At 40.7% G+C, this 26,236-nt stretch overlaps 1 protein-coding gene across 1 annotated transcript; it reads right to left on the bottom strand.

Moving 5' to 3' along the window:
- Positions 1–9,806: 9,806 nt before the first annotated feature.
- Positions 9,807–25,221, bottom strand: LOC113881440 (butyrophilin subfamily 1 member A1-like). The gene is made up of 8 exons (XM_027524478.1): positions 25,211–25,221; positions 23,075–23,210; positions 14,485–14,539; positions 13,669–13,689; positions 12,374–12,400; positions 11,856–11,882; positions 11,251–11,277; positions 9,807–11,075 (listed from the first exon to the last, which is right to left on the bottom strand). The coding sequence occupies exons 1-8, from the start codon at positions 25,219–25,221 to the stop codon at positions 10,552–10,554; spliced, it is 828 nt and encodes a 275-aa protein (XP_027380279.1). The 3' UTR covers positions 9,807–10,551.
- Between the last annotated feature and the right edge of the window lie 1,015 nt (positions 25,222–26,236).

The following is a 26,236-nucleotide window of genomic DNA, read 5'->3' as shown; positions in this document are numbered from 1 at the left end:
TCTCATATGGTACTGCATATTAGCATTTTATCATAGGCTCAGTCACACATTTGGTAACATAAGAAACAATCTTCTGAAACAAGCGACATAGAAAATAATATAGCTAGCAGTTATTAGTAAGGTCACAAGCAAGAATTTAAGTCAAGAACTTTCATTAGCTATAGCACAGTATACCCCAGGTCATCCGGCTTAGGTAAATGATTATAGCCAGGTGTTAATCTCCCGGTTGTACATCATGGGGCATCTGACCTTTATCCAAAGACTGGTTACTGAGATAAGCTTTAGAAGCAAACTTAGAGTGTCCTTTTAAATAACTTAGTTAAACCTTTTAGCAATAACAACAAGGAACTAGCTCAGAAGTGAGTTGCTGTAAACACAGACCTTAATTAACAAAATTAGAACTTAATAGTAAGTGAAACACAATTTTTTGGTCAGTATGAAGGCATTAACCATGTAGCCAGGGTAGGCTTTAATCCATCAAATAAGAATGAGATTTGTCAGGGAGCCCAGGAAAGCCAAGCGGCCGTCTTGGATTTCCCATAGCCATGACTCTTTGATTTACAGCTATTGTTCACCCATTTTTAATTCCCTGATTTAGGAGCAGACCATGCCATGTTTTAAGGATGTCAGGATAGCAAAAGTCTAACCATGAGGGGTTATTTTTGTAGAAGCAGAATGAGCCTTGTCTACATGTACCATAATCTTAAATAATGCTTATTTACTTTACCAAAGTAACAAAAGATTTAAAAAACAAATATAAATCACTTAAAGGCAAAGAAATTCAAAATCTGTTATTGAAAGCTTCATTCTAAGAAAACTTTGTTCTCTTAACTTTGAGAGTAGACTAAATTCCAGCCTGGTACCAGCTTACCAGATAACAAACAAACAAAATTTGTTTATTGGTTAACCTTAGAAAGGTCTTTTCCATACATCTTGAAGTAGCAATATTCTTGCAAAGGCATCAGAATGAAACCATAGAAGGCATGTTTAAAATCTGATTAAATTGCAATTGACAAAGTAACCTGGTCATTGCTGTGACTTGTAACACTTTAATATGTTAACTAGAATTATAACTGACAACATTTTACCAGGACATATCAGATTTTCATGAATTTCACATAATTTCTGGGATATTTATATTAGTAAAATCAACCATATGATATAACCTGAGAAGATTCATCACTCTTCTAACAATACTCCCCGTGTAATTAAACATGTCAAATGAACTCTCTTTGGGATGTTTCAGGTGCCCTCTGAAGCATCCCAAAGTTAGCTAGAAGTCAAGATATTTAGGAAGTTTTGTCAATAAATATCAAAAGGCTTTATAACAGTCAGGTAGGATCATATAAGTCACTGTGAAACATAGTCATTCGCTTAGCCAAAGTTAACAAAAGATTTCAAAGGTAAACATAGAACAGATCACTTCAGAGGTAAAGGAACTTAAAATCTATTATCAAAGGCAGTTCAACATCGCAAGAAAACTTGTATTATGTGCAAAATTCTTTTCTGGGAGTCCACTTTTCATGAAACCTCCTTATGACTTTCTGTACCCATTCCTTTGTTTTCCTATCCTGAAACAGCCACCTGTACGTCAGAACTACTTCTTTTTCCCTTCATAAAATGCAGTTTCACTCCTCATACCTTCTTTATTAACAAAATATACATCCTACTTTCCTTAAGCAACCAAAACCTGACCTTTATATTAGCATTCTATAGATTTGTGAACATAAAATTTAGAAATGATAATTTCTAAAAAAAAATTTGCTTTCTTATAGAGAACATCTCAGGATGGCACCAAACGCTGTTCATTAATACTCAAAAATCTCTTTAGTTTCTGTGTAAGAGGAAGTTAGTGTTAAGTAGTGAATTTTCAGAATCTTACTTTATTTGGAAATGACCTAGGTATTCAATAAACTTTCATCACTTAGTTTAGCACAATGTTAGTAATTCATGTTACCAAAATCTGGAGAGACTATTTTAGACAGACATTTTTAAAGTATAATTATTTTGAATAGTTTATCTAAAAGCTCATGTCTCATTTACATTTTTTAGGATTTTTTTTTTTCTAGAGGTACTTTTCTTGTTGACACACTTGTAACAGATATAACAATATAGCAATATTTAACTTATAATAAACATTATAATATAATATATAATAATATAATATAAACCTATTTAACTTATAATAAACCTATTATAATATAATATACAATACATAATAATATAATATAATATAAACCTGTTTAATTTATAATAAAACTTGGCACAATGAAAATATTATGCTTAATATTAATTAATGACTCTTAGACACTCATAGCTCAGTTGGTAAAGACTCTGCCTGCAGTGCAGGAGACCAGGGTTCGATTCCTGGATCAGGAAGATCTCCTGGAGGAGGGCACGGCAACCCACTCCAGTATTCTTGCCTGGAGAATCCCTGGACAGAGGAGCCTGGCAGGCTACAGTCCATGGGGTCACAGGAGTCAGTCATGACTGAGCGACTAAACTACCACCACCACCACCAGACATGTCTATATCTGATTATCAAGCAAACATTAACACTAGATATTTAATATTGAATATTTCCCAGTTCAAGTGAATCTGAAATTCATTTAGGATAATTTTTTTGTTGTTGTTTAGAACTGTTTGATTTGTAAGTGCTTACTTTTCTGTAGGCCAATTAAATAAGAACTCATTTACAACTTCAGCAATATTATCAAAAAACAAAAGACACATACTGAGACATACATAAATCGAGACAGACAGACAGACAGATTCTCGTAGTTTTCTGCCTGAGATTTAAAATATTTCTTTGGCCTTGTTTTTTTGGCTTGAAGTTCTAATTTGCCCAAGGCTGAGGTCTCAGGCAAAGTGGGCAGTGTATTTCAAGGATATGGAAAGGGTTAACTTTAAAGCTTTTCCCTAGGCAGGCTTTTTAAACAAGCTAGTTGTTTTTGATTGCATATGCAAAAAAGAACTGGTTTTGTGGTTTCCAAGAAAAAAAATGTCATTTTAACATTTCTCTCTGGAGTCTAAAGAATATCAGGGCCATCAAATCATCTTCTTTTCTGTAGTCATAGTTTTATACCTGAATTATAGACCCAATAGTGTTCAAATTGATCTGATATCAGGGGCAGATCAGCTGATAAAAATCTTGGATTGTCCCTCTGGTGGGAAGTGAGACCTTTGGCCCATCAGAAGAATCTGAAGGGTTAAGGGAATTTGCTGGAGTGGGGGAAGCTTGGTTCATCCCAACCCTGAGAGATAGGAAGAAGTTAGAAGGGAATTCTTTAGAATGTTTGGAAAGTTTTGATCCCACATGTCAGTTCAGTCACTCAGGTGTGTCCGACTCTTTGTGACCCCATGGACTGTAGCATGCCAGTCTTCACTGTCCATCACCAACTCCCAGAGCTTGCTCAAACTCATGCCCATCAAGTCAGTGATGCCATCCAACCATTTCATCCTCTCTTGTCCCCTTCTCCTGCCTTCAATCTTTCCCAGCATCAGGGTATTTTCAAATGACTTAGTTCTTCCAATTAGGTGGCCAAACTATTGGAGTTTCAGCTTCAGCATCAGTCCTTCCGGTGACTATTCAGAACTGATTTCCTTTAGGATTGACTGGTTGGAGCTCCTTGCAGTCCAAGGGGCTCGCAAGAGTTTTCTCCAACACCACAATTCAAAAGCATCAATTCTTCAGCACTCAGCTTTCTTTATAGTCTAACTCTCACATCAATACAAGCCTACTGGAAAAACCACAGCCTTGACTAGATGAACCTTTGTTGGCAAAGTAATGTCTCTGCTTTTTAATATGTTGTCTAGGTTGGTCATAACTTTCCTTCCAAGGAGCAAGCATCTTTTAATTTCATGGCTGCACTCACCATCTGCTGTGATTTTGGAGCCCAAGAAAATAAAGTCTGTCACTATTTCCACTGTTTCCCCATCTATTTGCCATGAAGTGATAGGACCAGATGCCATGATCTTTATTTTCTGAATGTTGAGTTTTAAGCCAACTTTTTCACTCTCCTCTTTCACTTCCATCAAGAGGGCTCTTTCGTTCTTCTTTGCTTTCTGCCATATGGGTGGTGTCACCTGCATATCTGGGTTATTGCTATTTCTTCTGGGAGTCTTGATTTCTGCTTGTGCTTCATCCAGCCTGAATTTGGCTTGATGTACTCTGCATGTAAGTTAAATGAGCAGAGTGACAATGTACAGCCTTGATGTACCTCTTTCCCAATTTGGAACCAGCCTGTTGTTCCATGTCTGGTTCTAACTGTTGCTTCTTGACCTGCATATAGATTCCCTAGGAAGCAGGTAAGGTGGTCTGGTATTCCCATCTCTTCAGGAATTTTCCACAGTTTGTTGTGATCCACAGAGTCAAAGACTTTGGCGTGGTAGGCTGCAGTCCATAAGGTCCCTAACAGTCAGACACAACTGAGCGAATTCACTTTCACTTTTCACTTTCATGCACTGGAGAAGGAAATGGCAACCCACTCCAGTGTTCTTGCTTGGAGAATCTCAGGGACAGAGGAGCCTGGTAGGAGGCCATTTATGGGGTCGCACAGAGTCAGACATGACTGAAGCAACTTAGCAGCAGAAGCAGATGTTTTTCTGGTATTCTCTTGCTTTTTCGATGATGAAAAAGTGGAACTATGAGCCATGCCGTGTATGGCCACCCAAGATGGGTGGGTCATGGTGGAGAGTTCTGACAAAACGTGGTCCAGTGGAGAAGGGAATGGCAAACCACTTCGTATTCTTGCCTTGAGAACCCCATGAATAATATGAAAAGGCCAAAAGATATGATACTGAAAGATGAACTCCTCAGGTCGGTAGGTGCCCAATATGCTACTGGAGAAGAGTGGAGAAATAATTCCAGAAAGAATGAAGAGAAGGAGCCAAAGTGAAAACAATGCCCAGTTGCGGATGTGACTGGTTGATGGAACTAAAATCCGATGCTGTAAAGAACCATATTGCATAGGAACCTGGAATGTTAAGTCCATGAATCAAGGTAAATTGGAAGTGGTCAAACAGGAGGTGGCAAGAGTGAACATCAGCATTTAGGAATCAGTGAACTAAAATGGACTGGAATGGGTGAATTGGATCCCTCAGATTTTGCAAAATAGGAGAAAGACCTGGACCAAAGGGAACCTCAGAATCCTTTCCTAGAGATCATGTGGATATGAAAGGTCGAGTAGGGGTCATCTGGAAATCTGATAGAGAGAAAGAGAGAGGGACAGGAGATAGGGAGGCAACAGAAAGACACATGTGGTATGAATCCCTCAAATCTGGATTCTGACTGAGGGCTTTGAAGGAATGAACATAAGGAAATTCTGAGTCCTTTCTCTGTTTTTGGCAAAGCTACTGTGCTCTTCAGAGGCCACTTTTTGGGGGTTCTCCCAGTTTGTATTTGGGCCATGCCTTTTGCAGGGTCAAAATTTTCCAGTTTCTGAGACTGTAGCCAAGGAGTGAGTCTGAGAAAGGCTTCCAGGACATACCAGAACCCACTCTTAGCTTACCTGACATAGAATGGGGGTACTGAGAGAAAGTTGTCCCTTTGGTCCCAGTGATCTCGCCATGTGACTAATAGCACACAATGGCCAACCGTCCCAACAGTCACATCCGCAGTGAGAGGTGACCCCTGAGAACCATGTGCTAAGGCACCATGTGACCCCAGCAGACAGACATTCCTGGGTGACTCACCATTTGGTGATTCCCTGAAACATGGAAGGCACTCTTGGGATGGCTCAGAGGTAATATCTAGGCTCCATAAATTAATCCAGACCGAAAAGAGAAGTGAAAGTGACAGGGAAGAAGGCTGAGGAATCCGCCTTACTATCCTATTGGGGAGGCATGGCCAGGGGACAATCGTCTCTGTTTTGCTTCAACCACTATGTTCCTGACGGAGTGCATGGAAGTTGTCTTCCTGGGGCTGAATGCCCTTGTGGCCTGATCCATTCCATGTCCCCCTTATCCTCACACAGGAGTCCTCATGTGGCAGGCACCCTAATTGCTTTTAAGTGCCTGACCTGTGCCCATGCAATATTGGTTGGCCTAGTCCTCAGTTAGAAAGGAGTCTAAAGGAGAGACCCTTACCCATTTGGGTGGCAGCTACTGGGGCACAGTGAGCAGTGGGGCCTTTGGAACACACCAGAGGGTAACCCTGGCCAGAGTTCCTCAGTTGCTTCTATAGCACTTGCCAGTTTGTAGAGGGTCCCTATGAGAATGGAGAAGTGAGGAGGTGGGGGAGGAGACCCCAAGTCCCCCTATGGGCCATCAAAAATGTCATGGACCAAGTGAGGATTGGAAAAGAATTTCCAGAAATGAGGCAGAATTAGAGGAGAATAAAGTTTATTAGAGTGGGAGATGCTGTTAGAACAGTGGGCCAGCTCAAGGCAGAACTGACGTTGAACAGGGGTCTTTAGTCCATTTTTATACTCAGGGTACAAGGAGTGAGATAGGTGTCTTGTGGGTCATTTGCTGATTGGATGAGACATGTGTACTGGCTGTGGGAAGAGTAAGGCAAATACCTTCTCACTGTGTAGGGTAGGAGGGGAGACAGGTTATACTGCTCAGGAGGACCTGAAATCTGTTAATAGTTACAACATGGGGAGGGAAGGATGATAAGGGTCTGGTTTTTCAGTTGCTGCATTCCAAGACCCTCTTTGGTTTTATCTGCTCTTTCATCCTTGGGTCACCACGTTCTTCCCTCTATTTTAGGACCAATTCTTTGGCCCCCTTTGGCAAGCCTCAGGTATGGGATGTGTTATTTTCTTCCTTCCTGCCGTCCACAGGTGGACAGGGTTCTGAACAAAGGCACTTTAGTTTAACGATCAGGCAGAGGGGCAGGATTCTCTGAAGCAAATCATTCTGTATGATTATAATAACAAAATCAATGAAAGCAAGTCAAAGAAACAGTTCCATAATGGAGTCAGAATTGGCTTCCATGATTTACTTATTGAGAGGGTAAGGGAAGTTGGTTTAATTATTGTGAGGACTATCAAATCTGAAATCCATAGGGAAGGGCAAGCTGGCAGATTCTATTTCTTTTGATGGCTTCATTTTTAGGGTTGAAATAATTTAGAATAGCACTTTCTAGAAAATACAGCAACCTATGCTGCTGATGCTGCTAAGTCACTTCAGTCATGTCCGACTCTGTGTGACCCCATAGACGGCAGCCCGCCAGGCTCCCCCGTCCCTGGGATTCTCCAGGCAAGAACACTGGAGTGGGTTGCCATTTCCTTCTCCAATGCATGAAAGTGAAAAGTGAAAATGAAGTTGCTCAGTCGTGTCCGACCCTCAGCGACCACATGGACTGCAGCCTTCCAGGCTCCTCCATCCATGGGATTTTCCAGGCAGGAGTACTGGAGTGGGGTGCCATTGCCTTCTCCGACAGCAACCTATTTAATTTTATAATTTTGAGAGCTTTATTTAAGCAAAAGGCTATCGCAGAAAAGATTTGAGAGCTTTATTTAAGCAAGAGGCTATCATAGAACTAATATTCCTTGGAATCATACTTCGAGAATTAATAGCTTGTGATCGTTTAAACTAAGAGCTTTAACACCCACCGTTTAACTATAAAGTGGGCTTGTCAGGTGGTGCTAGTGGTAAAGAACCCACTTGCCAATGCAGCAGATGTAAGAGACATGGGTTTGATCCTTGAGTTGGGAAGATCCCCTGGGGGAGGGCATGGCAATCCACTCTAATATTGTTGCCTGGAGAGTTCTATGAACAGAGGAGCCTGGTGAGTTTCAGTCCCTGGGGGCACAAAGAGTTGGACACAACTGAAGCAACTTAGCATAGCATACATACATTTACTATAACTCTTTGGTCACACTGCTGTTGATTTTACTTCTTTAATCATAAACCTGTAACTGGTCCTCATCATGAAGTATATGTATCGTGATGTTTTGGTCTAGATAAATAAGAAAAGAGTGAGTTTGTTTAGGAAAAGTTGCCTTGGATTTGTTGAGTCAAAAGACTGGGACTCTAGTTCCAGTTCTGGCATCTAGTAAATGTGTGACTTTGGGAAATATTAAAAGTCTGATAACAATATAAATAATCAAAGCCTTACTTTACTCATCTGTAAAATAGGAATTAAGGATATTGATAGCTTTAACATGAAACAATAGGTATTCAGGCATGTGGAATTATGAACAGTGAAATACAGACATAATTATCACAGAATTAAGTACTTTACATAAATTCATTACAGTCGTAGAATTTAAAATTTTTTTTCTATGTTGGTTTTCAACTGTTTCATGAAGTTTATATAAATGCAGAAATTCTCTGGAGTTTCTGTAACAGGTTTTGGGTTATTATTTTTTTTTTAAAGAATAAATGATCAGATTGTGTTTAACAAACCAAAATAAAAAATAGTACATTGTTTTGCTGGGACTATTAATAGACTGTAATGAAGTATCACACATTGATTGCCTTAAATGACTGAAGTTTATTATATCACAGTTCTGGGTGCAAGAATTGTGATACTGAGGTGTGGCAGGGCTATGTTCTTTTTGAAGGTGCTGGGGAGGAATCTGTTCCAAGTTTCTCTCCTAGCAGCTGGTACTTTGTTAGCAATCTTGTGCATTCCTTGGCTGTGGAAGCAGACTTCAGACTTCACATGGCATTCTCCTTGTGCCTATGTGGATGTCTAAATTTCTCCCCCTCCCCCCACCCTTTTTAGGGTCAACAGTCTTACTGTACTAGGGATGCACTGTACTCCATCTTTAATGACACCTGCAATGAACCTATTTCCAAACAAAGTCACATTCAGAGGTCCTGGAGGTAAGGGCTTTCAATACGTGAATTTAGGAAAGGTGGTGAGGGAGATACAGTTTAACCCATAACCTAGAGTATATGAAGAAGGAAATGGGAATCACACAAATACACAGTTTTTATGTAATTATTTTGAGGAGTTTATGAAAGAAGAGTATAGAGGAGGATTTAGGGTAGGTAGAAAATTGTATTGTTTTGATTTTTAAGGTGGACAAGATTTTGAAAAACATAAGGTTTGTGGGAAAAATCTTGAGGAAAGTCTGAGAGGAACAACTGAAGGATTGAAGTCCAGAGAGCCCAGTACAGAATGAATGGAGATAAAGATTGGTTGGTGTTCCTGTGAAGAAAGGGAAATACTTCTGTTAATAACACAGTGAGAGAGGAGTAATGGGGAGGTGGAGATTTAGGTTTGTTGTATTTATTATTGCAAAGATGAGATAATTGTCTTCTAATTGATTATTATTATTAATATTATTTTCAAAGTGGGAACACGGTCATATATTGAGTAAAGGTGGGAGTAGATTTGGAAGTTTAATGAAGGTAGATTTTTTTAATGAATGAGAGGATTACTTGATAGTGCTGGTGTCCAAGTTGTGATAGGTAAATCATACAAGTAAAGAGGAACCATCTGCTCACATGTGTGGATTTCTATAGCATGTTTAACTGCCAGTATGAGAGATAGGTAATTAGATTTATCCATATTTGGATGTGTTTTTCCAAGTACATGTGATATAAGGGCAATGAGGCCAGGGATTTTTACTCATTAGTAAGATAATACCTAAAATTATTAACCATGGTAACCACAAAGGAGAGGGTGGGAAGTAAAGTCAAGAGGTACTGAGGATTCAGGAGAAATTGGAAGACCCTAAATGAGACTGACACACTGGAGTAGCTGAGCAAGCAAGTACAGGACTTTACATTTACTGTTTCATCTGAATATTCAACTGTGGAAGTCATCTGCCACCATCCTTAAAGGGAGGGTGATTGAGTTAGTATTGGATTCAGTCACAACAGACAAAAATACAACATACAAATGGTTTAAAGATATAAAATTTATTTCTTACTGGAAGTAATTCAGAAAGTGAGCATATAGTAGTTTCATAAAGCTGTCAAAACTCTAGACTCATTCTATCAATATCTTTTCTGTCTGTATCATATTACATGGTCAGAGATGTTCTTAGAGATCCATCCATCATGGCACATTCCAGCCATCCAAATAATTAGAGAAAAGAAGAAAATCACATAATTTTCCTTTAAAAACACATTCCAGAGATCATACTGAATATTGTTGTTTAGTTGACAAGCTGTGCCCAACTTTTCACAACCCCACAGACTGTAGCACTCCACGCTTCCTTGTCCCTCACCATCTCCCAGAGTTTGCCCAAGTTCATGTCCACTGAATCAGTGTTGCCATCCAACCACTTCATCCTCTGTCATCCTCTTCTCCTCTGCCCTCAATTTTTCCCAGGATCAGGGTCTTTTCCAAAGAGTCATACAGAATAATTCATCTTAAAATGCACTGGTCATAATTTAGTCACATTCAGCAGGGGATGCAAGGAAATCTAATCTTTGTACTAGGCTGTCATAGGCATAGTGATAAGAAGAGGGACCTATAACTTAGGAAGAAGGGAGAATTAATATGGGAGACAACCATCAGTCTGTGTATCAGAGCTTCAACTGAGAATAAGTCAGTAAAGGAGGAAGAAAAAAAATTTGTGTCTAGTGGGGAGAACTGTAATCATCATGGAAGGTTAGGCATATGAATTACAGCATCATTGTGTTCTAGTCCACCTGGACAATGGTCAGAGGGCCTGAGTCAGAGGACCAAAGTCTAAAAAGTGGTCTTAGGCCACCATAAAATGCTTGTTTGGAAAATGTGTAGATGTGGGATCCATCTGTCATGTTATAGAAAGATACATCTCCAGCCTTATAATCAACGAATACTCCCACCCTACAGAGTTTTTCTTTTAGAGTAAGAGAAGTTTCTGGGGATGTGAGGCCCCAGTACTCCCCGTCATAGAGCCTAATGGCCCAGAAACCATTCTGCGGTGACACTGTGACCCTCCCCTTCCTTGCTACATTATTCCTACAAACTCCCAGGTCCCAGGAATGTGTGTCCTGAACCTCCACCTCCCAGAAGTATCTCTCTGAGCTGACGTGTAGCTGACCAAGCACACAGGGAATGGAGACAAATCTCTCTGGGCAGCTGGGAAGTTCCTGACATGGTTCTTGCCATGTTACTCTTCTCCCCTCTTCAGACAGGAAGAGGGCAGGATGGGCAGTGGCTGCATCCAGAGTCAGATTTACTGCAAAGACAAGGGATCATCAAGTTTCTGGGAGGGTCTCAGTAGGCTTAGGCCACAGTCTCCCTTCCGTGAGGGCTCCTCTGGCCCTGGGAAGATCCAGTTCACCTCCCTCACCCATCCTCCCTGGGACTACCCCACAAGGAGCTGGGTCTCTTTTGGATCATTACAGACTTACCAGTCTGGAACTCTTCTTTCCTCCAGTCTGCAAAGAGCAAATGAACATAAGAATCCATCATCTGACGGATAGAGCTTCCTGTCTGTCCAGAATACTATGGTAATAAACGTCTTAATTGAAGAATAACAGCAACAAAAAAAGAAAAGAAAAACCAACCTCTTTTTATACACTTGAACCTCTTTTTACAAGATGCTAAATTATGTATGACTTGAAGACCTGTGCCAATGCTATGCTCTCCTCATCCAAAATTCATATAGGACAAATATTTGCAATCTATTTGGGATGTTTGAAAGGAAATACAGGATATGATGGGTCTGAACAAATAACTTATTGTTCACTTTAGATTCTTCAAATTTTAGCAGATGATAACCATTCTACCTTCACTCAAATCACAATGTTATATGCAACTAAAAATAATAAAGCTGTTAAGATGTAATGTTCCAAACACATTATTATCTGTTAGAATAATGAGCAATCTACTGAATTCATGGAATAAAGCCTTGGAGTTTCCTTGATTTTCAGCAAACCATTTTGCACACAGTAGGGTGTTCATTTAAAATATCTTTGATAATAGAATTTTCTTCATCAGAGTCCATGTTGCTTACCAGCATATAATGGTATTTCCCTCCATGCTGCAAATGAACAAAATAGAAAAAACAACTTTTATTCTTGCATGTCTTCTTTGTCTTTTTTGTTATGTTAAAAGCAAATATAAGAAATATTTGTCTTTGTCCTATTTCTTCTATTGAATCCTTTGAACTTTCTCTTTATATCCTATATCCTTATATTCCAATTTCAAACATGGTGATAAAATTATCAGGTGAAGGATAGATAGAAGTATAGAAAAAACAAAGGTGGCAGGGATAGAAGCATGAAGGAAGGAGCAGAGATGGAAAGAAGGAAAGGGGAGAGGAAGGATTACATGCTGAGTCATCATTAGTGGCTTCACTTCAGAGAGAATTTATTAAAGCATTGATATTTATAAAGATAATGCTTCCAGTGCTGTTTTGCTTACACTAAACATTTTTTTAAAAAATATTTTTGCATTCTATCCCACTAGCATAGGGGCAGAACCTAAGAAAAACAGAACAGTGAAGGTGTCTGAGAGATAATCATTACTCACCAGACTTGAATTGAGCCTTCTTCCTCTCTGAAAGAAAATACACAATCATGCATGTATATAAACAAATTTTCTTAACATCATGAAGAAGATGCAAGTAATGCCATACATCTGTCAATATTTGTGTCTGAAACTTGCTAAGTAATGTCCATTTCAAAAGCAATGAAAGAAATGTGTAAAGTTCATTCCATCTGGAAACTTCACTATAGTTTGAAGAATATAATCAGATATGAATGGACATAAAGATTTAATAATTCTTGTAGTAGGATACTAAAAATAATGTAGAATTATTTTAGAAAATAGCCATAGAATTTACATATAAAATATCAATGAAGTTTATTTGAGTGACTGAAAAATGTATGTTCAAGACCCTGAAGGAAGAGAAATTTGTTGAATTAGCTATTAAATAGTTAAAATAAAAATGAATAAACAGTAATAATTTTGCTTGGAAAGAAAAAGTGATGCAAATTCATGTAAAAATATTTATATACCTTAGATTACTGGAGATTATGGTCAAGCAAAGTGTATCAAGATTACACTTGACATTAGTATATGCAAAGTGTTTGAAAGGTCAACAAAGGAAGAACTTATTCAGCAGCTTTGGAGTCTGAACACTATTCTTAAGTTGAAAGAATATAATATATAAAAAATGGGGACTCCATCTCAGAGCACATGAGAAAAACCAAAGTTAAAAGAAACTTTCTATTGAATGGAAATAACAACATTCTTCTTAGCTTAATCCCTTTGATCTCACCAATCTTTTTTTTTTCACCAACCTTATAATGAAGTCATGGTAATCACCAGAAAGATAAAATAAAAAGGAAGATTAAAAACTAGAGGAGGGAATTAAGAGACTTAATACAGGAGGAGTTCATGAAGCCAAAAAGAAAATGGATAAGGTAATTTGAAATTCACAAGAAGGCAAAGGAAAGACAGGAGTATGTAAGAGGCGAATGTCATAAGAGGAAAACTATATCTAGGAAATAAATCTTTTTAAAAAAGTCACAGGAAAAGAGACACAGATGTATAGAACAGCCTTTTGGACTCTGTGGGAGAGGGTGAGGGTGGGATGAGTTGAGAGAATGGTATTGAAACATGTATATTATCATATGTGAAATGAATCACCAGTCCAGGTTCGATGCATGAGACAGGGTGCTCGGGGCTGGTGCATTGGGATGACCCAGAGGGATGGGAGGGAGGGAAGTGGGAGGGGGGTTCAGGATGGGGAACACATGTACACCCGTGGTGGATTCATGTCAAATTTTTTTTTAATTAAAAAAAAAAGTCACAAAGCTTACCAATTTCTTTCTTGAATTGTTCTGAAAAATATAAAGGAAAAACTCAGGTAGATTTCAAGGAAAACCAATACAGAAAATAAAATAAGAGGAAAAATATATATAGGAAATAAATCTTTTTAAAAAAGTCATAAAACTTACCATTTTCTTTCTTGAGTTGTTCTGAAAAATATAATGGAAAAACTCATGTAAATTTCAAGGAAAGCCAATACAGAAAATAAAATAAGGGGAAAAAACATGTCTAGGAAATAAATCTTTTTAAAAGGTCATAAAACTTACCATTTTCTTTCTTGAGTTGTTCTGAAAAATATAATGGAAAACCTCATGCCAATTTCAAGGAAAAGCAATATAGTATATGAAAGTGAAAATAAAATTCCACTGCTCAGTAAATAGATAAGATGAATGTAATTAGAAAAAAAAAACCAAAGAAACAAAAAGTCCTGAAAAATACCAAGGAAACAAGTATTTTTATCTTGGGTAGAATGGAAGATTTGTTCTTGCAGAGAAAAAAATCTTAACCTGACATTTTGGTAAGCAATGAATATTGCTCACCATGAAGCCATCAGAACCCGAGAGTGGATTCAGGATGGAGAAAAACAGGATACTGGCCCAGTAGTTATGATGCATGTCAAAGGAATAATTTCGGTGAGCCCAGACACTTATATCTTACCACACATAGAAAGGCATTAACATCATTAACTTGAGATGCCTGTTTCGTTCTTTTTAAAATTATTCTCAGAGGTAATCTTGATGTGTTTCTACTACAGTTCCCCCCCTCCCCCCAGTAAAAACTTCAAGATATCTTGAATCCTTTCTTACCTCTCTGGAAGAGTTCCTCAGAACTCTCTGGGATCCTGTCTCCCAGATTGTAGTCCTGAGTAAGGTCCCCAGATAAAACATAACTTGAAACTTTAAGCTTGTGCATTTGTTTTTCAGTCAATAATTTTGGTTTGGTGACCAACAAAGGAACCAAAAACATACTTCTCTCCTTCACCTGAACTCCATGAGGATCTCTAGCTTTGTCACTAGCAGAAGTTTTTTGTGCCCATCTGCCTCCTCAGAGAGTCCAGATGATTCTGGGTGGATCTTGGATCTCCCATTTTACTGATGAGCCTGAGTTTTAGTCTGTGGTGTTAAATCTCTGTCTGAAATTTAGTGTCAAGAAGAGATGCCTGGGTGAATGTAGTGGGAATTCTTGATAATGTACTTTCACAGCCCTGAGAAATTTCATAGAATTGCACCTGGAAAAACAGCATATATTAAGAAACTGTGTTTTTCTTAAGAATAATCTTCTTGTTACAAACCCCAAGGGTGAACCCGGAAGGGAGTATGACTGGGATCATGAAAGTATGGACTTTGGAACACCGGGTTGGCATCAGGCATGAACATTGCCTACGCAGTTGCTAATTGTTCCTGAGACTAGCCCAGATGGGAACAGCCTGGGGTAAAAACAAGGAGATCTGGACTATGTCAGTGTAGTGTGTTGGGAAAGATAAGATCAAATAAAGTCTTGTAGTCTGCAATTAGCAACAAAAGCTGGACTCAGAGTGGACTCTGCATCTCAGTCCAGTAGAGGCTGCAGGTCTTCTGACCCATTGCTCCAGATTTTGTGTTCTGTCTTCATTATCATCACTTGTTCCCAGACCATTAGGTCAACAGGTAAAAGACACTGAGAAACTTTTGCTCAGTTGAAAGACACTGAGAGGTTTATCCTCAGTTGAGACACATTGGGACGATTTTGTTGTGTATGTACAGCATTTATACTTACAAGTACTTGCTTTGTTGTGAATTAAAAGACATTTCACCCTAAAAATGGGCAAAATGAGGCTCTTTTGACATCACTTCATGGGAAATAGATGGGGAAACAGTGGAAACAGTGTCAGACTTTATTTTTTTGGGCTGCAAAATCACTGCAGATGGTGACTGCAGCCATGAAATTAAAAGACGCTTACTCCTTGGAAGAAAAGTTATGACCAATCTAGATAGCATGTTGAAAAGCAGAGACATTACTTTGCCAACAAAGGTCCGTTTAGTCAAAGCTATGGTTTTTCCAGTGGTCATGTATGGATGTGAGAGTTGGACTGTGAAGGAAGCTGAGTACCGAAAAATTGATGCTTTTGAACTGTGGTGTTGGAGAAGACTCTTGAGAGTCCCTTGGACTGCAAGGAGATCCAACCAGTCCATTCTAAAGGAGATCAGCCCTGGGTGTCCTTTGGAAGGAATGATGCTCAAGCTGAAACTCCAGTACATTGGCCACCCCATGCGAAGAGTTGACTCATTGGAAAAGACTCTGATGCTGGGAGGGATTGGGGGCAGGAGGAGAAGGGGAGGACAGAGGATGAGATGGCTAGATGGCATCACTGACTCGATGGACATGAGTCTGAGTGAACTCTGGCAGTTGGTGATGGATAGGCAAGCCTGGCGTGCTGCGATTCATGGGCTCCCAAAGAGTCGGACGTGACTGAGTGACTGAACTGAACTGAACTGACATACCAAAATTATATTTTTGCATGCACAGATAAAAAAGACCTTGCTTGTTGGAACATCTTTTCAGAATTCTGACTTTAAAGGGGGAAAAAAAAAAACCTTTTCTATGGGCGAACTTGCACTTTTGTCCTTGTGTCTTTGCGATGTAAATGTTTTACCTCCTCTTCTCAGATTTTTTTCTGTGTTTTGAGGGTGTGTTCTCTGCATACCAAGGTAACATATTGGTGGGAGCCAGCACGGGAGTTCCCACCCATGACAAGGTCATGTGGGAGAGCCCTGATGGGCAAGGCGAGTCAGGGCTCAAGGGCGCAACGCCCCCCCCCCCCCCATCCCCACCGGATCTGCCTGAGCATCTACCCCAAAACCAGAATCTGTCTGTTTTACTATTTTATGACTTTTACCAACTCCTCTGACATTAACAGGGGCTATCTCCGACCACCTTTCTCTGAAGAAAATCAACTTAAAACTCTAGTTAATAAGTCTCCTGGGCGTAATAGGAGTGTTTCAATTCAAACCCCTCTGATGACTTTCTAGTTTGCCTGACAGGTTTGTTTGGACTCCTGCAGCTACGCATGTGATTGTTCACAGCCTCCCAACCACGAAAGGCACAGGAAGCTTAAGATATTCTAACAATGCAGAGCTTCTCAGTGTTAAAATTCTTAGAATAAGACTAGTAGAAGATTTCTTTGTTGAGCTAATGCTTGCTGCCAAGTTTCCATATCCCTTACCTACTGTGTCCCTGGGAGTGTATTGATTAATATAGTTGGTATATAGAAATGTAAGTAGTAGCTTTGATGTTTGTAACCTTGGACCCTTGAGTTAATTCTTTTCTTGTTATAGCCCACCACACTTTTGCCTTATAGGAATGCAACTTTATCTAATGCTTTTTGAGGGTGGCACCTGACTTTAGAATAATCACCTTTAGAGAAAAATAAGTTTTCTGAAGAAAGGGTCATAAAATGTTAACAGGCCTCCTGGCCAGGAGATGATGTAAATCACCTAAAGCTTTTGCATATGATAAGTTTGCAGAAAGAAAGCCTGGCTTCGATAAGAATCAAGGACTGCTGACCTTGCATGACTCCACCCCTCCCCCCATTATCCTCTATGCACAACTTAAGGTATAAAAACTACTTTGGAAAATAAAGTGTGGGCCTTGCTCACCAAAGCTTGGTCTCCTCATGTCGTTCTTTCTCTTTCCTTTTCCTTTTCAGGCTGATTCCCTGGAGTGCAGGGGCCCTCTGTGTTCACTTTCCTGCCTGGGCTTCTGAGACCCACTCGAGAAGGTGCCTAAGGTGGGGCACCTTCAGCTATTGAGTGGGCGCCTGCAGCCTACATGAACAGAGCAAGTCCCATGCTGGGGCTTTATTGGCTTTCTGAGTAAACTAAGGAATATCAGCCTCTTTTCTCTCCTCTATTTTCTTAACTGCAAAATTCTTTCTTATCTCTTTCTCTATTTCTCTCAATCGCCAACACCGTCCTCCCGAGGGAATCCCTGGATCCAACCGGGGCTGGACCCCAGTAACATATGGTCTATATATGGCAGCCCGTCAAATAGACTAGAATTCCGAGCAACCTTTTTGTCTGGTTATGACAACTCTTGGTAAATAATCTGCTGGTAGTGCAGGAAACCTGGCTTCAATCCCTGGGTCAGAAGATCTCCTGGAGAAGAGAATGGCTATCCACTCCAGTATTCTTGTCTGGAGAATTTCATGGACAGAGGAGCCTGGCAGGATATAGTCCATGGGGTCACATCAGACATGACTGAGCAACTCTCAGTCATGCTACCTCTCAGAGCATGCCAATTTTGAGGGAATTTGTCATAAAGGGTCCCTAACTATAAGGCCTTTGCCATCTTCTCCTTCAGTGCACTGCCTGTACAATGAAGGCCCTTTACTTTCTTAGACTATTTTTGGGAGTAAACATTTTAGATCTTGTGAAGACTACATCGTTGCTCTCTCTTGTGGGGACACCTTTAGTGTCTGATTGGCTTGAGTTTCTATTAAGGTACTACTCATCAATGGCCAGATAATAGAGTCAACTTTGATATGCTCTGGCTAATAACTCAAGGACTAGATGAATACCCAGAACAATTTCTAGCCAGGTTAACAGAAGTCCAGAAAAATATACAAGATTAGACCCCACTTCTACAGAAGGCACCACTGTCCTTAATACCCATTTTATCTCCCAATAGTCCCCAGACATCCTAAAGAAACTAAAAAGCAGAAGAAGCTCCTAAACCTTCTAACAAGACCTTTTAAATTTAGCTTTTAAGATTTTCAATAACCAGGAAGAACAGGCAAAGCTAGAGGAAGCCCAATGAGATCAGGCCAAATACCACCTTTTAGCCTCTGCCCTCCATGGCTCCAAACCTCCATCAACCAACAAAGACAAGAAGCCACCTGCCTTGCTTCAAATGTGGCAAAGAAGGCCACTGAGCCATTCTTGCATAGACCTGCGGCTCTCTCCAGGTCAGTGTACCAGCTGTGGCATAAAGGGACATTGGAAGGTCAAGTTCCCAAATTCCCCTCTAGGGATCAGACATCCCCTCCTGGTCCTGAGCGTGAATCCTCTGACCCAGCTCTGCCTAGCTTCCTCAGGCTTTCCGCTGAAGACTGAAGGTGCCCAGGGCTCCAGGCCCCAACTCTCATCACGTCTACTGAACCCAGAGTAACTCTCACAGTGGCAGATAAGCCAATCTCTTTTCTCTTCAACACGTGGGCCACTTACTCTGCTCTGCCTGCCTACTCTGGAAAAACCAAGGCTTCTCAGGTCTCTGTTATGCGGGTTGACTGTTTAATGTTTATGCCATGAAAACTGAGCCTTTATCTTGCACACTTCAAGATACCCCATTTTCCCATTCTTTTCTCCTACTCCTAAAATGCCCCACTCCTATTCTTTTGAGAGAACTTTTTTCAAAATTCAAAGCCTCTATTACTATCCCAAGTCCACCTTCTGGTCTAGTCTGGTTACTGCTCCTCAATCCCACCTCCTCTTCCCCTTCCCCTTCCCCATTGCCCTCCTTGTCCATAAACCCCATAGTTTGGGATACAGACAACCCATCTCTCACCTCTCACCATGCTCCAATTCATATTTGTCTCAAAGGCCCCTCTATATTCCGCAATCAACAACCATACTCCATCTCTCAGAAATATCAATAAGGGCTAAAGCCTATCATTGCTAAACTCCTACATCAGGGTCTCTTGTGCCCAACCCACTCTCCCTATAATACCCCTATCTTACCCATCAAAAAGCCAAATAGCTCCTATCACCTGATCCAGGACCTGAGACTTATCATTGCAACTGTTATTCCCATACACTCAGTAATTCCAAATCCCTAGACTCTTCTCTCTCATTCCCTCTTCCACTACCCACTTCACTCTTCTAGACTGCAAGGATGCCTTCTTTACCATCTTTTTACACCCAGACTCTCAAGACCTCTTTCCCTTTACCTGGACTGATTCATACAATCATCACTCCCAATAGCTGACGTGGACAGTCCTCCCACAAGGCTTTCGTGAAAGCCCTCATTTCTTTGGCCAAGCTCTAGCATCAGACCTAACCTCTCTTGACCTTATTCCAAGTACTGTCCCCCAATATGTGGGTGATGTCCTCCTTTGTAGTCCTTCACTTACACACTCTCAACAATATACTATATAACTCAATTTTGTAGTCAATTGAGGGTATAGAGTATCTCCAACCAAGGTTCAGCTCTCTCTTCCTAGAGTCACCTATCTCAGAGTCCTTTTGACACCAACCGAAAGATATATCACTTCTGGTAGAAAGGCCCTTATATCCACCCTACCACTCCCTACATCCAAAACAGAGATCCTGTCCTTGGGATTAGCTGGATATCTAATTTTGGATTTCTAATTTTGCCCTCTTGGCACAATCCCTATATCAACCACCAGAGAAGATCTTTCAAAATCCCTACGGCTAAAATCAAATACGCATTCAGGCTTTAACAGCCTTAAGCAAGCCATTTTCTCAGCCCCAGTTCTAACACTTCTGACCTTTCTCACTCCTTTATACTCTACACTACTGAGAGACACAAAATTGCCCTAGGAGTTTTGGGACAAAATCAGGGCCCCTCCTTTGACCCTATTACTTATCTATCAAAGCAATTAGATACTGAGGATGGCCAGTAAGTCTGCATGCTCTGGCAGCAGCTGCACTGCTTGTTCAGGAAAGTAAAAAACATACTTTTGAAGGGCCCACTGTCATTCATTCACCACATGACTTTAAGGACTTACTTTCTCACAAATCCATGACCCTTCTGAAAGGTTGTTGTTGAGTCACGCGAATACACCGGGATTCTTGGCCCCCGAAGGAGAAGAATTCAATCCGGGGCCAGAGACGAGGCTTGATCGCTCAGAGCTTTTGTGTAATAAAGTTTTATGAAAGTATAAAGGAGATAGAGAAAGCTTCTGACATAGGCATCAGAAGGGGGCAGAAGAGTACCCCTCTGCTAGTCTTTAGCTGGATGTTATATAGTCACTAGCAGTCTGTTAATGAAAGAAAGGAGTGTCTTAAAATTCAGAATGGCACCAGGCCCCTCACCCATAAGATGCATTTTGGGATAATCTTGGCACCAAATGGTTTATCCTGGGCCATAACATGATTAACTTGAATCTTGAAGAAGGGCAGACCACCATACAAATAGTTTCATTTACATAGATTAGGGGAACAATATCCATACTGGTTTGTCAAGTAGGTTCTGGGCCAAGAGGCAGAACCGACTTGGAGACAGAGTTTGGGGTAAAGGCATAGTACATTAGCATAGCTTAAGACAAACATTTTCATAAGAAAAAGGCATTGTTATCTCTAGACTCGAGAATAGCTAACTTCAGGCGAAGCCGGGTGTCATTATGGCAACACAATATTTTAAGAGAAACCTCCCTTTAAATTTGTATAGAGAAGGAAAAAATATTGCTAGTTTGTTTCCTCCTGCCGCTTAAGAGAGATAAAAATGTCTGACACTTGCAGGCTATTTCCTCTATTTGGAGACCCCTGGCCTTCCTGCCTGTTACCCTCTCACTTCTATCTCTTCTACACATCCAACTAATTCATGTCGCCCTTCCTGAATCTCCCATGTTCTTCTTTGAATGCTGTCCTACTCTTAACTCTGCCACACTTATTCCTAATTTTTCTGAGTCCCCCATCCATACTTGTAAAGAGGCATTAGAAGACCTGACCATTTCTTGCACATTTCCTCAGCCCCTTTAAATAACCCTGACTTTACTTGGTATATTGATGGCAGTTTTGTTACGACATCAGAAGGAAAAAAAAGATAGCTGCACATGCAGTTGTCTGAAGTTATTGATTCCCAACCCATCCCCTCAGGAACCTCTTCCCAATAGGCAGAACTTATTGCACTAACTAGAGCACTTACCCTCATAGCTAACAGAACAAACATGTACACTGATTCTAAATATACTCTCCACATCATACACTCACATGCTGCCATCTTGAAAGAATGAAGGCTCTTATTTATGAAAGGCTCTCCCATAACTAATGCCCCATTTATACTCCAGCCTTTAAATGCAGATAACATGCCAACTGAAGTAGGCATCATACATTGTCCAGGTCACCAGGTGGCCTCAGACCCCATTTCATGGGGCAACAATGCCACAGACAGAGAAGCAAAATAAGCCTCACTCCCATCACCTGCTCAACAACTCATAGTAATCCCCAACATAAAGCCTCTTTACTTCTCTGAAGTAAAAAACATGATTATTATAAGAGGGAGCACAACCACAAAGAGAGATGTTACAAAAACAGAGCTGTTATCTTCTCCCCAAATCTCAGGCCACACAGATTCTTATGGACATTTATCAGGCCCTGCACATTCATCAGGCCCTACACATAGGCACTAAACTGCTTTATCATCTCTTAAGATCTCTTATCACTTATCCTAACCTTCTTTCAGTCCTACAACAAATCACTCAGTCTTGCATTATCTGCTCCTCAGTCTCACTGCAGGGAGACTTAAAGCTTATTTTCTCATTCCCAACACATCAGGCTCAACTATCCCAGGGGATGACTGGTAAACTGACTTTGCTCACATGCCTCCAACATGAAAAATAAAACTCATGCTTACTCTAGTAGACACTTTTTCAGGGTGGATTGAGGCTTTGCCTATGAGATCAGAAACTGCCTCAGAGGTAACACAGTTTCTCATATGAGAAATCATCCCTTGGCCTCCCACTCCCCCTCCAATCTGAAAATGGCCAGCTTTTATTTCCCAAATCACTCAACAAGTAGCCCAATCCCTTGGCATAACCTGGAAACTATATATTCCTTACAGACCCCAAACCTCAGGAAAAGTAGAAAAGGCAAAGTCTATTCTCAAAACACACCTAACCAAACTCTAGAACTACAAAGGCCATGGACTGAATTCCTTCCCATGGCTTTGGGTTGCATTAGGGCTACTCCACGGGCTCTGTCTTTCCTCAGTCCTTTTGAGCTCATGTATGGATGCCCTTTTCTCTTAGGTCAATTCCCTACTGCAAGCCCCTTGCTAGAAGAGTATCTTCCCATCCTTAATCTTATTAGACCCCTTGTGAGAAAGCATGCACATCACTCTCTCCCAAGGCCTCATCAAACAAATCCAGCTGACCTAACACTCATACTGGGAGTCCTACTTAAGACCTTATACTATAAAGCTCTCCAGCCTCGATCGACTGGTCCATTTGAGGTTGCTTTAACCATACCACAGCTGCTAAACTGGCATGTCTTTACTCATCGTTTTGTGAAAATGAAAGTAAAAGTCGCTCAGTCATGTCTGATCTTTGCGACCATATGAAATAGTCCATGGAATTCTCCAGGCCAGAAAACTGGAGTGGGAAGCCGTTCTCTTCTTCAGGGGATCTTCCCAACCCAGGGATCGATTCCAGGTCTCCTGCATTGCAGGCAGATTCTTTACCAGCTGAGCCACCATCTCTAGATTAGAATGGGCCCCAGGAGTCTCTCCATCTCCACTAAGAAACATTCCTAGCTCGAAACTCTTTGCTACACCAGCACTGTTCTGAGACCCACCAGGCTTTGACTGGATGGAATTCCTGAAGAAACAGAATAGCCGAAACCAAATACCAATCAATAAAATAAAAACAGATGTACTGGTTACTAATTGGACTGGGATTTCCCCTACCTACCTTATTCGCAATAGGACTTTATGTCTCCCCCTGAGTGGACTATTATTCAAAAGCTTTCCCTCTGCTTTACCTACTTCTGCATAGTTCTTGTTTTTTTTTTTTTTTCTGGAGCGTGGTCCTCCTCTTACTGTGATCAGCCAAGATGAATTCATTATCCACTTTTCTTCACATAGTAACACAAACCCTTACCTTTCCTGGAGACACCATTGTTACTGATTGCCCTTTACTCCTTGACTTTATAAACAATCTTTGGCTCCAGGGAGATTTCATAGAGTTCACACTCAAATTTCTTTCTACACCTGGATTCTTATTTTTATAATTTTCTCCCCTTAGACATGAGACATCACATCATGATTTTACTATTACTCCCTCTTCTTTTACAGTCCAAACCTCACAATAATACCTTGCCTATAACTCACCCTTCCCCAAACCTTGCCTACCTATTCAGAACTCTAAATCTGATCCATCGTTTACTCAATACCTAAAACCCAACCCTGGCCAGTGATTGTTGGATTTACTTATCCATCTCCTCTCCTGGAGGATAGGTGCGTCTCATTTCCACAGGCAAATGGACTCACATAACAACTCTTTTTATCACACATACAGAGGAGAATCTTTTCATCATACATATGTTATTTATATTCAATTGATCAAATTCACAATCCTGACAAGATATTGACCTCCCTCCTTACAGATCTCCCTTTTACTCATAAAGGACCAGCTATAGGAAGACATTACTTTGCCAACAAAGCTCCATCTAGTCAAGGCTATGGGTTTTCCAGTGGTCATGTATGGATGTGAGAGTTGGACTGTGAAGAAAGCTGAGTGCCAAAGATTTGATGCTTTTGAACTGTGGTGTTGGAGAAGACTCTTGAGAGTCTCTTGGGCTGCAAGGAGATCCAACCAGTCCATTCTAAAGGAGATCAGCCCTGGGTGTTCTTTGGAAGGAATGATGCTAAAGCTGAAACTCCAGTACTTTGGCCACCCCATGCGAAGAGTTGACTCATTGGAAAAGACTCTGATGCTGGGAGGGATTGGGGGCAAGAGGAGAAGGGGACGACAGAGGATGAGATGGCTGGATGGCATCACTGACTCGATGGACGTGAGTTTGAGTGAACTCTGGGAGCTGGTGATGGACAGGGAGGCCTGACATGCTGCGATTCATGGGGTCGCAAAGAGTTGGACACGACTGAGCTACTGAACTGAACTGATAGGAAGACACGCTCCCCGCCGCCCCCCCCCCCCCAACCTCTGACGTTCATCTACAACAACAGACTCCTTTCTGTTTTTCTACACAAAACTCTGTAAACAATTCTTACCCCCAACTAGGAACTATGCCATCGCATGTCTGTAATTACACTTCACAACTCTCCTTTCCTTCAGGCCTCTCCGTCTACAAAATATCAGGAACTTCAGGACATTCTTTTGCTTTCTCAGGGAGACTCCCTTCTACATATGGCATAAATACTCTTTTTGTAGGGACTACACTGGTGAGTTCACTGTCAGTCTCAGAAACTACTAACAAGTTCCCAGAAAGACTCCTATTTGCTATTAATTTCAGCTGTTGTCTTCTTACACTTGGAATATTTTTCTTATTTGGAACCACCACCTATTTATGTTTTCCCACTAACTGGACAAGAACATTCACCCTGGTATATCTAGCTCTGGATGTTTCTATTGCTCCTAAATATTAGACCCTCCCTATCCCACTAATTCATAACTGACCCAAATGGGCAATTCAATTCATTCCCCTGTTAATCAGTTTAGGAATAGAAACTGGGATTGGAACAGGGACTGCAGGACTCACAACCTCTTTAAATTACTACCAAAGCCTTTCTAAAGACCTCACTGAGAGCCTAGACTAACTAGCTACTAGTCTTATCATTATCCACACCCAGCAAGCTTACCTGACTGCCATGATCCTCCAAAATAGAAGGAGATTAGATCTTCTAACTGCAGAAAGAATGGGCCTATGTCTATTTTTGGAGGAAGCTTGCTACTTCTCCACCAACAAATCAGGAAGCAGCAAGAAATCTGACAAACAGGGCCTTGAAATATGTTGACACCTCAGCAATTCATGGGAAAACTGGCTAAACAGTTGGAATTGGATGCCCTGGGTTCTACCTTTTCTAGGCCCTCTCCTTCTACTTACCCTTATTCTAAGTTTTTGCCCATGTTTAATGAGTCTTTTTTTCAAAATTTCTTCAGGACCACTTACAAGCCTTCACCAATAAAACTATCCATAAGCTATTTCTAACTCATTCAGATTATCAAAAACTTTGGCCCCACACAAATCCCCTTGACCCATATTCCAACCTTTTCTCATCTTTCCCCTACAACATCCCTGTCCCACAGGAAGCAGTTAGAGAAGATTGACCTTTGGCTCTTATCCTAAATCAAAAAGGCTGGAGTGAGAGGGCCTCCATGGGGCCTCCTGGTAGAAATGGCTCATTATACTGACCTTGCAAACAAAGAATAAAGTCACAGTGACCCTTGAGACTGGCCAAGTTGCCCAAACGATATTCTGTTTCCCCACTGGTGCCGACCTTCTCAAGGCTATAAGACCACCAGATTCCAGACCTCTGGCTACATGACTGCAGGACTCAGCTACAGGCTAATAATTAACCATCCCTTCAGAGAATTTTTCATTGTCGTGTTATAAGAAAGACCCCATCTAAAAGGGAGGATGCTGGTTCTCCTTAAGGGCCAGTGACCCTCTTGCTTCCCCCTAATAAATTTCCCTTTTCTTTGCCTGATTGCTAGGTTCACTCTGTTTCCTCCCGACTCACCTTACATCAGTATAATCTTACCCGAGAAAAAGAAAAAAGGAAGAGAAAAGCAATTGAAAAGAAGCCAGTGTTTTAGGGGAAGATAGCTGTCAGTAAAAGGAAAGGATGAAAAAAGATAAAATTTAGATAATATAAAATGATGAA

Source organism: Bos indicus x Bos taurus, chromosome 23 (genome assembly GCF_003369695.1).
Source record: "Bos indicus x Bos taurus breed Angus x Brahman F1 hybrid chromosome 23, Bos_hybrid_MaternalHap_v2.0, whole genome shotgun sequence".
Taxonomy (NCBI): domain Eukaryota; kingdom Metazoa; phylum Chordata; class Mammalia; order Artiodactyla; family Bovidae; genus Bos; species Bos indicus x Bos taurus.
Note: the sequence above shows the minus strand (reverse complement) of the source record. Positions and strands in the feature narration are given on the sequence as shown.